Source organism: Eucalyptus grandis, chromosome 2 (assembly GCF_016545825.1).
Source record: "Eucalyptus grandis isolate ANBG69807.140 chromosome 2, ASM1654582v1, whole genome shotgun sequence".
Classification (NCBI taxonomy): domain Eukaryota; kingdom Viridiplantae; phylum Streptophyta; class Magnoliopsida; order Myrtales; family Myrtaceae; genus Eucalyptus; species Eucalyptus grandis.
In genome coordinates this window covers 37055395-37068251 of record NC_052613.1, presented here as the reverse complement: position 1 = coordinate 37068251, position 12857 = coordinate 37055395, and the positions used below count along the sequence as shown (strand labels likewise).

Genomic DNA, 12857 nt, shown 5'->3' with positions numbered 1-12857 from the left:
CATACCGGATCATTTATACTCGCTGTAACATAGTCTCGTTTTTGAGCTAGGATATCATTATTTCTTGAATATTGAGGTTTCCGTTAGTTTATTAATGCGATTTATTGCAATGACGGCGTGAGAATTAACGCCGTTCTTAATTGCACCGATCGTAGCTATACTCCCTAGGGGCGCAAAGGGCTGCCGGCCTTGTATCGATTAAGTGTTAAAAAGAAGAAGAAGAAAAATGAAATCCGGTGTCATAAGTCACGTACAATGATTTATTATATAGGTCCCTTTTTCTATGAATGTGCTACAAGAAGCTCTTTGGGATATATTCCACCCAAAATCAATATATTTATTTCTAAAGAGGAAGCTTGAAACTTTAGTTGCAACATTAATTTGATTACTCAGTACGACTTTTCACGTTCCGGCCAGGTTGTCATATGTAGTCTTTTCCCTCCTATCCCTTCCTATTGGCTAAAGGAAGTCATTATGCAATAAAGAAGAAGCACCTTAATTCTCTTTATTTGAGACATCGGTGCTACTGAAAAATTGTGGTATAGCTTACTCTGTTCCCCCTCAATGTCTATTGTTTATCAAAGTGAGTCACATGCGAGTCATAGGAAATTGCGGGGAATAGAACTTTTGATTTGACATACTTATGTTTGTGGAGGCATATGGGTCCCTAGACTTATGCTAAGGACAAGAGAGCACGGTCGCTGAACCATCGGAGGTGGCCTATAGGGGAGGCATGGCCGACGCCCTCATGCAAGGGTCGGCAGTCCCAACCACCGAATGGTGTGCATCACGCGCCCAGTAGATAGGCAGAGATCCCGCGTCTCAGGTATTGATGCTTCAGCAAGTCTCGACTGTAAATAAAATTCTCATTTTCTTCATTCACTATTGAAATTTATTGAGACATCAAAAAGAGTACCATGCCAGGTGGAGGATCCATGTCTAGGTTATCTATCGCTCTCTCTTGCCAATACATAGGAATTGACATTTCAGAGCTGACTATTCAATAATCAATCACATGTTTTCGTTTATTAAACTTTTTGATTAGGAGTTTCATCATGAAACACAATTAATATAAGAATTCGAAAACAATAGAATAGCTGTTGAGACTTTAGCAACACTTAATTCCTCCTTTGAGTAGTTTCATTAGGAACTTTTATAGTAATCGAAGAAGAAGATTGCGATAATAATATCACATTGTATTTACATTTACTATGTAGTTTTGCTACCATGTACTATGCAACGCGCATCCCTAATCACTCAAGGAAGAGGCTGAACATGATGATCTGATCAAGGACCAATAGGCAAGCCATTGTATCATGTTGGACAAATTCATCTCCGCAGTATCTTGAGAAATCCTGTTGTTGTAAGTCTAAGGAACAGGGAAAGAGGACAAAGCTTTATCGTCAAGCATTATGAGTCGGACTGCCGGTATGATCGTGTAAACATTGCTCATTTGCCGTCAATCAGCTTTCGTGATCAATGCTGTAATGAGGAGACCTAATTAGAATTGAATCTAGAATCCATTTACAAGATGATCCTACGATAAAGGATGTGTCGAGACCGGTAAATGGTTGCTTGGCCTGATCATTGATACATACAATAGATGTGGATTTGGTGATTCAGACTTTCCAGGGCCAAGTTTATTGTTATCTTGCATACTCGGAGCAAGTGTGGTTACAGCAAGAAAGCTACTTCGTCGGCTTCGTTTCATTGGCGAGCAGCATCCATCGTTGCTTAATTATGGTTCGGTCTCGGACTAAACTTTTGATTGATTTTGTTTTCCTATTTCTCCCTTTTGAATCAGAATAGTTTCATTACTCATTCATCAAAGCTAATGCAACATCTTCGCAACACATTTTCTTTAGCATGCATCAAAAAGCACAGGAAATTAGATAAAGATGCTCATGTTTATATAATTACAACTTGTTTATTAAATTATTTTCCTACACTCGTTCGTTGGATGATTAAAAAAATGGCTTCGCCGATATTTAACTGGGAGGGAAAGCATCGCTTAAACCCAATATTTTATGTGAATTTCTAATGTATTAGGTGGGGCTCTCAAAGTTTAAAAACGTGCTAGATGATTTGGCTAGTTTTCCGCATGACTTTGCACGTTAAGAAACGAAAGTTCATTTATGATGAAGCTACAAAAGCAAGTAAATAAATAATCCATCAAACACCTAACTAGTTAAAGAAGCCAAATTTCAAGCTGTTCTGGAGAGGCTCAACGCCAACATACAGTACCACCACACATTTTTTTTTTTTTATAAAAAATTTCAATTGAAAATCCATATATTGAGTACCAAACCCATTTTTTATTTGCAATGATCGATGTAATTTGTGAGTTTTTTCTGCCAAATGCGTATTTTATTATTTGCATCAACGGAGCGGATGGTTTTCCTAGAAGTAGAGTCTACATGCGTTTAATCTGTCTGATTGAACCTTTCTGTTTTCAAAAGCTTTCCAATCCAGTTGGCGTAGCCGTAGGACGACCTCGTAGCATGACCTAGGTAAGATTTCTTCAGTGCAGAAGTTTATGTGCCAGCATGATTCCACGTTGCTTACATTTGCTAAATTTTTCCACACACGTCCACATACACCGCATAAATTTTTTGCATCATCCTTCGGCATCCTCCGATGGCCATGTTTTTAACTCAATTTGGTCGAATTTGGTGTTGCCGGATTTTATAAAAAAAATCTGCAAAGGATTAGACAAATTAAATGTACGAATATTTTATCAAAAACAAAAAAAAAATGTGTAGATGAAAAAGTTGAAATTTCCTAATTTTAAACCACAAAAAATGAGGTGATCAAATCGCAACTATAACCAACTCTTCCCATATGGGAAGGAGACGTGCCGGGTTTGAACTCTCACATTTTCAGGAGGATTGGGATGGGGATAACTTGCCTTCAAGTGTGGGTTTCGATTGCTCTGCCTTACAAGGAGATAGGACAAAAAGTTTAGAGTGAGTATTAAAGTAAAACTGGCCAAAAAGAAAAAATCCCAGCTACCAACTATCGAGGGTCAAACAGCCAATGACAGTGCTAGACCTTGCTCTTGCAAAGAGCATTACGTTGCCAGACAGCCCCCCTTGCGAGACAGGTAGAGATTCCTCGTCCCATACCTTGCGTTGCTCCTCTTGGTATTGACGATCAGTAAGTCTCAATTGTTGATAAAATCCCAGTTTTCTTAATTCAGAATTAAAATTTATTGAGACATTAGAGGGAGAACCTTGCAAAGTGAAGGGTCTATGTCCAAGTCCTCTCTCTCTCCTTCCCTCCCTCCTTGATATCTAGGAATTGATGTATCAGAGCTAACTATCGCGAGGAGATTCAATAATCAATCATAAATTTTCATTTATTACACTTTTTGAATACGAGCTTAGTCAGAAAATATAATTATTCATAAATACGAAAACAACAAAATAGCTGCCAAGACATACCAAAATAATAATATCTTATAATATTTTCATTGACTATATGGTTTTGCTATTATGTATCGATGTGTTACATCTGCTAAATATTTTCTGTAGCATGATAGATAATGCATAGGCATAAGGATCCGAGGTCGATGAATATTCCTGTTGCAATTTACATAAATATATCAATTTCAGTTTTTTTTTTAACACATTGAATGACAAAGTGATAAATAAATGTACTTGATTCATATCTTCACATCAATGGCACAGCAGCGAAGTCAAAAGTAAATGATATCGATATAGCAAGACACTGATTGTTACTTCCTAGCACTACGTTTCGAAAAGAGCTAAAAAGAAATGCTCAAAATTATTTTATTACGATACATTTATTAAATTATTTGCCTGTGCACCTTCGATCGTTGGGTGGTAAATAAAAAAATGGCTTCGTCAAGATTTAATTGTGAGGGAAAACATCGCTTAAATCCAATATTTTATGGGAATTTCTCGGGGCTCTCGAAGTATAAAATACGCTAGATGATTCGGCTACCTTTTCCCATGACTTTTGCACGTTGAGTAACGAAAGTTCATTTCTGGTGAAGCTACAAAGCAGAGTAAATACAAAATCCATCAAACGCGTTACTATTTAATTCCCACTGCAGTTAAAACTGCTATTGATGTGCCATTTTTCACAATGCCTTTGCACGTCAAGTAACGAGAGTTTATTAATAGTAAGGTAGGGAAGAAAAAGGTAAATAAATCCTTCATACTAGTTACATTTATGTTTTACATATATAACCCGCTATTAAAAGCTCATTAATCATTTTGCAGACACCGTGAACGTTAAATGTAGATTATCAATAATGTACAAGTTATATTGACTCAAAGCAATTTGCATGTGACACCTTAGCCTTCTTTAAAAATTACGAAAAAGCTGAAGAAGCCAAATTTCAATCTATTATGGATGCTCAATGCCACCACATTGGACCACCTCACATTTAATTTTTAATTTTCGATTGAAAAATCAAATATTGAGTACCAACCCCTTTTGAGTACCAAAATCAATTACTCTTTTTTTTCGGCCAGATGCATGTACATCAATTGAGTGGATGACTTTCTTAGAAGTAAAGTTTCTTAGAAGTAAAGTCTATATGTGCTTTAATTTGTTCGATCTAACCATTTTGCTTTCACAAGCTTTCTAATCAAGCCTCTATGGCACCAAATCCAGCCAATTTGGTTAGCATGGCCGTAGGAAGACCTCGTAGCATAACATGGATAAGATTTCTTCAATGTAAAAGTTCATGCGTCATTATGATCCGATAATAATATTCACTAAATTTTCCAACACGTGTCATCATTTGGCCTCCTCCCACAGCCATGTTTTTAACTCAATTTGGTCAAATTTAGTACTGGCTGGATAATATTTAACAAGAGATTTTGCGGAAGTAGAAGAATTCGATTAGACAGAGTATACATATTTTATCAGAAATTAAGTAAAAATACGTAGACGAAAAGTAGGAATTTCCGCATTTGAAAGCCACAAAAAGTGGGAGGGGCTCAAATCCCAATTCCCAATTAAAGGACAACCTTCTCGGGGAAGGCCCTCACTCCTTATCTTCTTTTTATTTTCGATTTATAGCAAAGTTGCTGGGGATTTGCAAATCACGTTGGGCCCACCTCGTCGCCGCTGAGATCCGAGGGAGTCAAGGCGTGTTCGTAGTCAACAGATCGAACGCTCCCCAATGAAAGATTGAACCCAAAGAATGTACTTTCACCTCAAAGCACGAAGCTTTGCCTACTCATCATCATGGCCACTTTGCGTCCGCACAAATCAAAGCCGCCTACAGCCTAACTTACCTATTAATAAAACAATCATTTTTACATTGACTATGCTCATCACCACTTTCCCCACATCATCCTTAAGAAGAAATTATCATATAACCATCATCATTTTCCAAAATTTGATGTTGATTTAGACTTTCTATTGTCGAGGGCCCTCGAAATACTTTTTGAATATATTTAATTAGAAAATTTAATGCTGTTTAAAAAATATAAGAGAGTAGATTATGTTTTCAAGGTAATAATACAAAAGAAAACCCTAAATTAGTATATTTATAACAAATTTCCTCAAATTAAATTTTTAGTCACCAAAATTCTAAACTAGTACATATGTGATAACTTTAACCCAAATTAATCTTTTTACCATAAAAAACTCAAAACTAGTATATTTGTAATAAATTTACATTCTTTTTATTTTCCGTTAATTAAATTGTACTAATACTAAGAAAAATCATAAATTATAACACTTATAATAAATAGAAGGTAAAATACCGAACTATTCGCTAACTGCCACATGTCATTCAACTCAATAATTTGACAATAAATTTTGACTTAAACTTATAGATGGTTAATTTATCGTAAGTGTACTAGTTTAGTTTTTTTTTGTCGTCAAATTAATTTGGAATAAATTTGTCATAAGTGTACAAATTTTACATTTTTAATGGTATTGACCCTATGTTTTCATGGTGGGGGTAGTAATTCTCATTGCATTAATGTATATATATTGGTTATCAGTATCTCTATTCATATATTTCATCAATTAAAATTATAAGTTGAAACGTTCAAATTCATTCTAGTTGCATCGAGTTTGAGTTTTTTTCAACAATTTGACACTGTGCTCAAGTCATATCCTCATGTTGTGTCGAGAACTACATGTTCTTTTATCTAGATTATTTGTTGTCCCTAATTCAAAAGGTTAAACTAAGATTTTCTTTTGGCTTTCTCGTCAAAATTGACGAAAATGATTACATTTGACTAATCTGACTGACTGTTGAGCTTAGGATATGCTTAGTATTTTGTGGAAAAGTTTGATTTGTGACTTTCGAAAAATCAGAGAAAGAAGTCATAAATTAAAGTCACTCTAGATATAAGTAGATAATTTTGTTTATGAATATTAGCTGACTTGTACAACTCATCGGTTACTTATTAAGCGATTAGAATCACGAGACATGGACCTTGGCAAGTAAAATACCAAACAAGGTTCGCATTTTTTTGCTGCGCTAATCACACGGCTATAATGCGTTCACGAACTCCAAGCTCTTGCGAACTAGATGAACGCAGAGTAGACCCATCAAAATGGGCTTAATCTATATATGTATTAAATGCGTTAGTTATATTAAGTAAATAAATCATAAATGAGTTTAAATATAACATAAGTGTTAAATGAGTCATAAATATATCATGAACCGATGTATAATTTACTCAGACCCAATCTGAATATACCCTCTTCATTCTACTTTACCCTTATCTACTTGCTCGTTCCGTAATCTCATCTTAGAGTTTCATAAATTGAATTAAATTTGAAAGCACTTTTAATAATACAAGTTGAGTGTGTATTGGTTAAATGAGAATAGTTGGATTAGATCATTTTTAACTTGATCCGATCTATATGTTTTGACGGGTTCAATTGGGAGATATAATATAAAAAAAAATTAAGAAACATTGTAAAATAGGAGGAATAGGGGAAAAAGGGGGAAAAAGAAAAAGGAAAAAGAGGAACAGGGAACCCTTATAAAGCCGCGAAGTCGCGAGAAACAACCTCGGCTAGAAGACGAAGTCGCCGAGGACACGGGTCACCACCTTTCGGTACGCCAGGTCGCTTTTTCACGTACACGTGTCGCCATCTTCTCTTCGGCCATCCGCCACCCGCCACCATCCCCATCCCTCGTCCCCATCATCACTCCCCTCCATGCCGAAACCCATGAAAATCTCCTCCCTTCTTCACCGCTCTCTCTTTGCACTCTCTCTCTAACAGAGGATCTTGTCAATTGATATCTCACATTAACCATAAAAATAAAGATTTCACCGTTTTCAAAGGGCAATTTGCACGGCCAAAGTCTTGAACTCGATCGGTTCATGAAATTCTTATGGTATTTCGATGAAACTTTTATGGTATTTCAATGAATTTTCAATTTCTATGGAGAAAAGAATCCTCAAATACTCTGTTGATGCCATGAAAAAAATTGCCACTTAAAGGGGTGATTAAGATTTAATCAGCATTAGCTTTTGCCAAAGAGGGAGAGAGAGAAGAGGAAAGAGAGGAACAGCTGTTTTGATGAGGGTAGCAAGTAAAGCCCGGGTCCCAGCCTCCCAGGTTGAGAGAGAATCCATGATCACCTGCACCAGATACAATCTCCTCGTCTTCATTTCTTAAATTTTTTCGGCACTTTCCGGCTCTGTTTTCGAGGAGCCTGATGATCCAGGAAGAGGCTGCTCCAAGTGTGGCCCCGCGCCTAACCGATGCAGTGCATATCTGTTGCTACCTAGTCAGTCGGGACATGTCTGTGTGTTTGTTTATTGAGAATCTGAAAATGCGAAATACAAAAGAAGAAGAGAGGGTGATTTCGGGTCCTCTTCCCGAAGTCTCTTTCCCGACACTTCTGCTCTCTCTCTCTAGCTCTGATCCTTCTGCATATTCCACTTCGTGGGACAAAATTTGAGACTGCCCTTTTTGGAGTTTTATCTCTTTCTCGTGAGCTTTCTGCTCTTCTTCCTCCTCCTTTGGATGCTTATCTTGAGTAGCTGGTGCTAAAGGAAGCTTCTTTGCGTTTCTCTGCTGAAAAGGTTGAGCCTTTGCTTACACGAACGTAACTGGGTTAAATTCTTTTTGTACTTTCTCTGTTAGCTCTTCTCTGTTCTTCCGCTTTTCGAAATATCTCGGCTAAAAAATCTCGCTAAATTGAAGGGACGGTCGTTTCAGTTAAGAAACTCCAATGGGAATCACGCGAATCTCGAAAATTCTGATGCCTGGTTTTTGGGTCGGTTCATCTTCTGAATTCTCATGATCACGGGTGATGTTTTCATTTTATTTTTTGCTGTGAGACGGCGAATTGTTTGAGAGAACTTGAAGCTCTGTTTTTTCATCTGTACTGCTGAAGCCTCCCTCTCAAATTCTTACGGTTATTTTTTCCTTTGTTTTCTGGTGGCCGTTCATTTCATTTTTGTTTGTATGTTCTGCTCGTATCTTCATAGATTTTTTATGTTTATATTTTAATTTTGCAGTTGATAGGAACATCGAAGAGGACCACTCAACAATAACACCCTATCGAGGTGTCTACAGGTAATAGGATGGCTGTCGCTGAAAGCTATGCCTTTGGAAATTTTCTGGAGAGACCCATGAAGGCATTTCTACCGATCATGAGAAATTAGTTGGCCTCAAAGCAAAAATAAGAACAAAAAGAAGAAGAAGAAGAAGAAGAAGAAGAAGAGATCTGGTGGGAGTTTCATTCACGCGATTATAGTGAAAAAAGTTGGGGGTTGACAGTCCATGACATTATCCGTGAAGCTATCATCGTTCTCTTTGGGTCCTTGCGTTCCTCTGTTTTGATAGATAATTGGAAGAAAATGGAAGCTCAGTCGAATCAGAAGGCAATTGAGAGAGTGGTTTCGCAGAAAGCTCTGCAGATGGGGAGCTCATTTCCATGCCAAGTCTGTGTGGTGGGTTTTCTCTGTGGAGTGTGTCTCACCACTCTGTTTCTGGCTGCTCTCACTTCTTTCGGAGCGTTCGGGTTCAGCAGAGTCTCCTTGCCTACGATTGCAATGGGGATTTCCCAGGGGAATTCAAGCTCAAACACCATCAGTGAGTCTTGAATTGTATATTTTTTCGTTATTTGCCTTTTTGTTCACACGCGTTGATGATTAATCGTCGTCCATTATATGTAATACAACTTTGATTATCTGACTTTTGAGATAAACTACAGAGGATGAAGTCGTGAAAATTTCATGTGTTACGGGAAATTTCTGCAACATTGTAGTTTATTTCGTACTTTAAGGGAAAGAGTACAGAAGCAAAGATTTTGGTGCATATATGGCAGTTAAAGATAGCCTTCTTTGCAGAACTCATAAATCTGAAAATTCCATTTTTCCAGGGAAATTTTTGACATAGAGGAAAGATTAAGGTGGAGAACAGATGAAAAGTCATAATTGGGAATGATGGAATGGTGTAGATGAAGCAACTTGAACCTTTTAGCTTTGCTTGTTCAAGTCATTTTGTTGATTCACCTTTGACTTTGACCTGACTGGAGATGCAAAATAACTTGGTATATAAATAATTTAGTTCATGATTCTTCTGAGAGATTTCTGCAGATATTGGATATTGTTCTCTCAACATTTTGCAGACCTTCCACGTTAAAATGTATAATGCGATGAAGCAGGGTAAGTGTGAAGAGAAATGAAGTGAAAGTGATCATTGACTAAATTATAGCTTCCGTGATGGTGTGCTCAAGTTGCTGGCTTAGGATTTCCCTGATAAATTGCAGTAAATCTGCTTATTTACTCGCTTGTGCAACGGCGATACCAATTCCATTGATCCAATTCTTTTTTGGGAGCTCAATTAATTCTTTTGACTATTATACATGGCAGATATCTTCACGAGATCAGATCAAGATTTTGATCTCAAAAGGCCAGAGCGAAATGTCGATTCACTGCCAAGCAAAGAGCATCAAGAGAACGAGAGAGTCTCTTTGCTTTATTCAGCTTGGAGTGCTTTACTAAAAGAACCAACGGATGGAAGAGAGGAATTGCATAAATTAGGACTAAGCAGACCCGCAGTACCATCTGCTCCTCATTTGGAGGACTGCAAATCGAGCGCTCAAGTAAATAAGCGACTCGACAGCTATGCTGAGAATGAGATATTTCCTCCGTGGACTAGTTGGAAAGCATCATTGGAAATGCATTCGGCATCTATAAATGATGAGCAACTGAAGAAATATAGGCGCCGAGAAATATCTGAAGGTTCTTATCCTCCTTGGGTATGATTCTTCAATTTTTAAATCCTCCGGAGATTTTTCATTGGCACATCATGCAATAGCGATTCGAAGTTGTGCAAAAAGATGACATCTCTTAGCTAATTAGCAAGTGATGTTGACAAAATCATCGTCTTAGGTTACCAAGTTTGCGCCATTTCTTGAATCTGTTGCTTTTTGAGTAAAAAATGAATCAGCGTGCTTTGGTTGGGATAATGTATAAAATGTTGGTCTCAGTGTTTCTCTTGATCTAATTTGGGGGAGCATTTGCAGATCACTGGGTCAGATCAGGAAAACTATCCTCTCACGAGAAAAGGTCAACGTGACTTATGGATCCATCAGCATCCTTCAAACTGCAGTGATCCTAGCGTGAGATTCCTTGTGGCAGACTGGGAAAGATTACCTGGATTTGGTATTGGAGCTCAAATAGCCGGAATGTGCGGGCTTCTTGCCATTGCTCTCCATGAGAAACGGGTCCTCATCACTAACTACTATAACAGAGCCGACCACGATGGTTGTGAGGGTATGAACTAGTCCTTTTGTGTGGCTAATTGTAGATATTCGTAGAAGTTCAGATTTCCCAATTGACAAATCTTAAATTGTCCTTTGCAGGATCAGCGCGCTCAAGCTGGTCATGCTACTTCCTCCCTGAAACATCCCAGGAATGCCGAGACCGTGCACTCGAGCTGATTGGGAATCATGATGCATGGACAAGTGGAATTGTCACTGGGAAACAAAATTACAGTTCGAAGCAAATATGGGCTGGCCAAATACCCCAGTAATTTGACTCCGCTTTACCCTTTTTTTTAAGTCAAGCTCATGAGCGATCAGCAGACGTTCGACCCGTTACCCTTTCAATCCATTTGGCTAAATAAGAATTCTAATTCAGGTTATGGGGGGATCCTTGGACTTACCTGCAGCCGACGACTGAAATAAATGGAAGTTTGATTTCGCGTCATCGCAAAATGGACAGAAGATGGTGGCGAGCCCAGGTACAAGGATGCTTTGCTGCATGCATCAAAAGTCTTTTTTAGTTTCCCCAGTTTCGTTATAGAAAAGAGCAAGCAGAGTCACGCATAAATGATGATTGCATTCTGCTCCAACATTTATTTTAAGCTCGGTTCTGTGATTCTTTGCGATGAATACTGATGGTATTTTTCAGGCGGTGCGCTACTTGATGAGGTTTCAAACAGAGTACACATGCGGCCTGATGAATTTGGCGCGCCATGCTGCTTTTGGAGAGGAAGCTGCAAAGATTGTCCTCACAGGTTTGCCTGAGAAATGGCCACAGGTTTGTGTTGTTTTTCCAAGTGCTCCTGCCACGGGAAATTGATCATCTTTAACTGGTCAGCAGCTCATGAGAAATCTTCCATTGCAGAACGCCGTGGAGAAGCCTGTGTCGGACATCGAAAAGTTTGTTTGGTCCAATCACAGACCGTGGATTCCTCGGCCACTTCTGAGCATGCATGTGAGGATGGGCGACAAGGCGTGCGAAATGAAGGTGGTCGAGTTCGAAGACTACATGAGCCTGGCCAACCGCATAAGGAAGCGGTTTCCGCACCTTAATAGCATATGGCTTTCCACAGAGATGCAGGTTGATTTCCTATTTCACACCTTCTTTTTTCTGTGGTCTGATATTCTTTCTGGCAACATTCGCGGTTTGCAAGCTGGAACAATGAATTGCGAATTACCTTCGGCATCGAGTATCTTAATGATTGGAATGTACTCGTTGCCTCCAGGAAGTCATCGACAAGTCGAAATCATACGCGAGCTGGAACTTCTACTACACGGATGTGAGGCGACAAGTGGGCAACATCACGATGGCCAAGTACGAGGCGAGCCTCGGGAGAGAGACGAGCACGAACTACCCGCTCGTGAATTTCCTGATGGCGTCGGACGCTGACTTCTTCATCGGAGCGCTGGGTTCGACTTGGTGCTTCCTCATAGACGGCATGCGAAACACCGGAGGGAAGGTAATGGCCGGGTACTTGAGCGTCAACAAAGACCGATTTTGGTAGAACGCATCGAAGCCCCATGCATACGTCGTTGCATGATCACAATTTTGTGCGTTTCTTCTGTATTCATGTATAATGTGTATATATGTGTATACTTCTCATGTATCAGTTCAATGTACAGATCAAATAAAGACGGTCAATGCATATCCTCAATGCAGTAATTCACGCAGGTTAACAGAGCACGGGTTTATAACCCCTTTAAGGTCGGTTTCCCACATTTTACCCTAAATATGAAGCATAAAAAACGTGAACGAACCCATGTATTCAGATTGATATGGTCTCATTGGGATGATACCTAACTTTAACTAACGTGCAAGCTAACTTAAAGTCGAGGCGAACAATTCTGCAAACATAATGAATAGATTTAATCGGTTCATGAGATTTAAAATATATTTCAGAGCTTATGTGCTCGTGTCCATGAATAATGGAGAACTAGTAAGTATTTATCAAACATCCATTAATGTGCGGATACATGCATATCATCAAATTATTCCCTGTTTCTTTCTTCTTATGTCTTTTTTTTCTCATCAGTTAGCTTTGCATAGATCAAACTAAGTATGCTATTACATTGTACATATAATGTATAGCTGAAAAGTAAACTGGAAGCCATTCTACTTTCCTAC

At 38.5% G+C, this 12857-nt stretch overlaps 1 protein-coding gene across 1 annotated transcript; it reads left to right on the top strand.

The window, feature by feature from the left end:
• The first annotated feature begins 7199 nt into the window (after window positions 1–7199).
• LOC104432548 lies at window positions 7200–12413 on the top strand. The gene is made up of 9 exons (XM_010045003.3): window positions 7200–8039; window positions 8478–9054; window positions 9837–10225; window positions 10493–10742; window positions 10832–10997; window positions 11109–11211; window positions 11382–11510; window positions 11598–11813; window positions 11959–12413. The coding sequence occupies exons 2-9, from the start codon at window positions 8820–8822 to the stop codon at window positions 12235–12237; spliced, it is 1767 nt and encodes a 588-aa protein (XP_010043305.2). The 5' UTR covers window positions 7200–8039; window positions 8478–8819; the 3' UTR covers window positions 12238–12413.
• Window positions 12414–12857: the final 444 nt, after the last annotated feature.

What these genes read in the sequence shown, in the direction of transcription:
- LOC104432548 (XM_010045003.3), top strand. Translation starts at nt 8,820, where the DNA reads ATGGAAGCTCAGTCGAATCAGAAGGCAATTGAGAGAGTGGTTTCGCAG. An exon ending in TGGGCTGGCCAAATACCCCA is followed by an intron (nt 10,998 to 11,108) that starts GTAATTTGACTC and finishes ATTCTAATTCAG; the next exon opens with GTTATGGGGGGATCCTTGGA. An exon ending in GGCTTTCCACAGAGATGCAG is followed by an intron (nt 11,814 to 11,958) that starts GTTGATTTCCTA and finishes CGTTGCCTCCAG; the next exon opens with GAAGTCATCGACAAGTCGAA.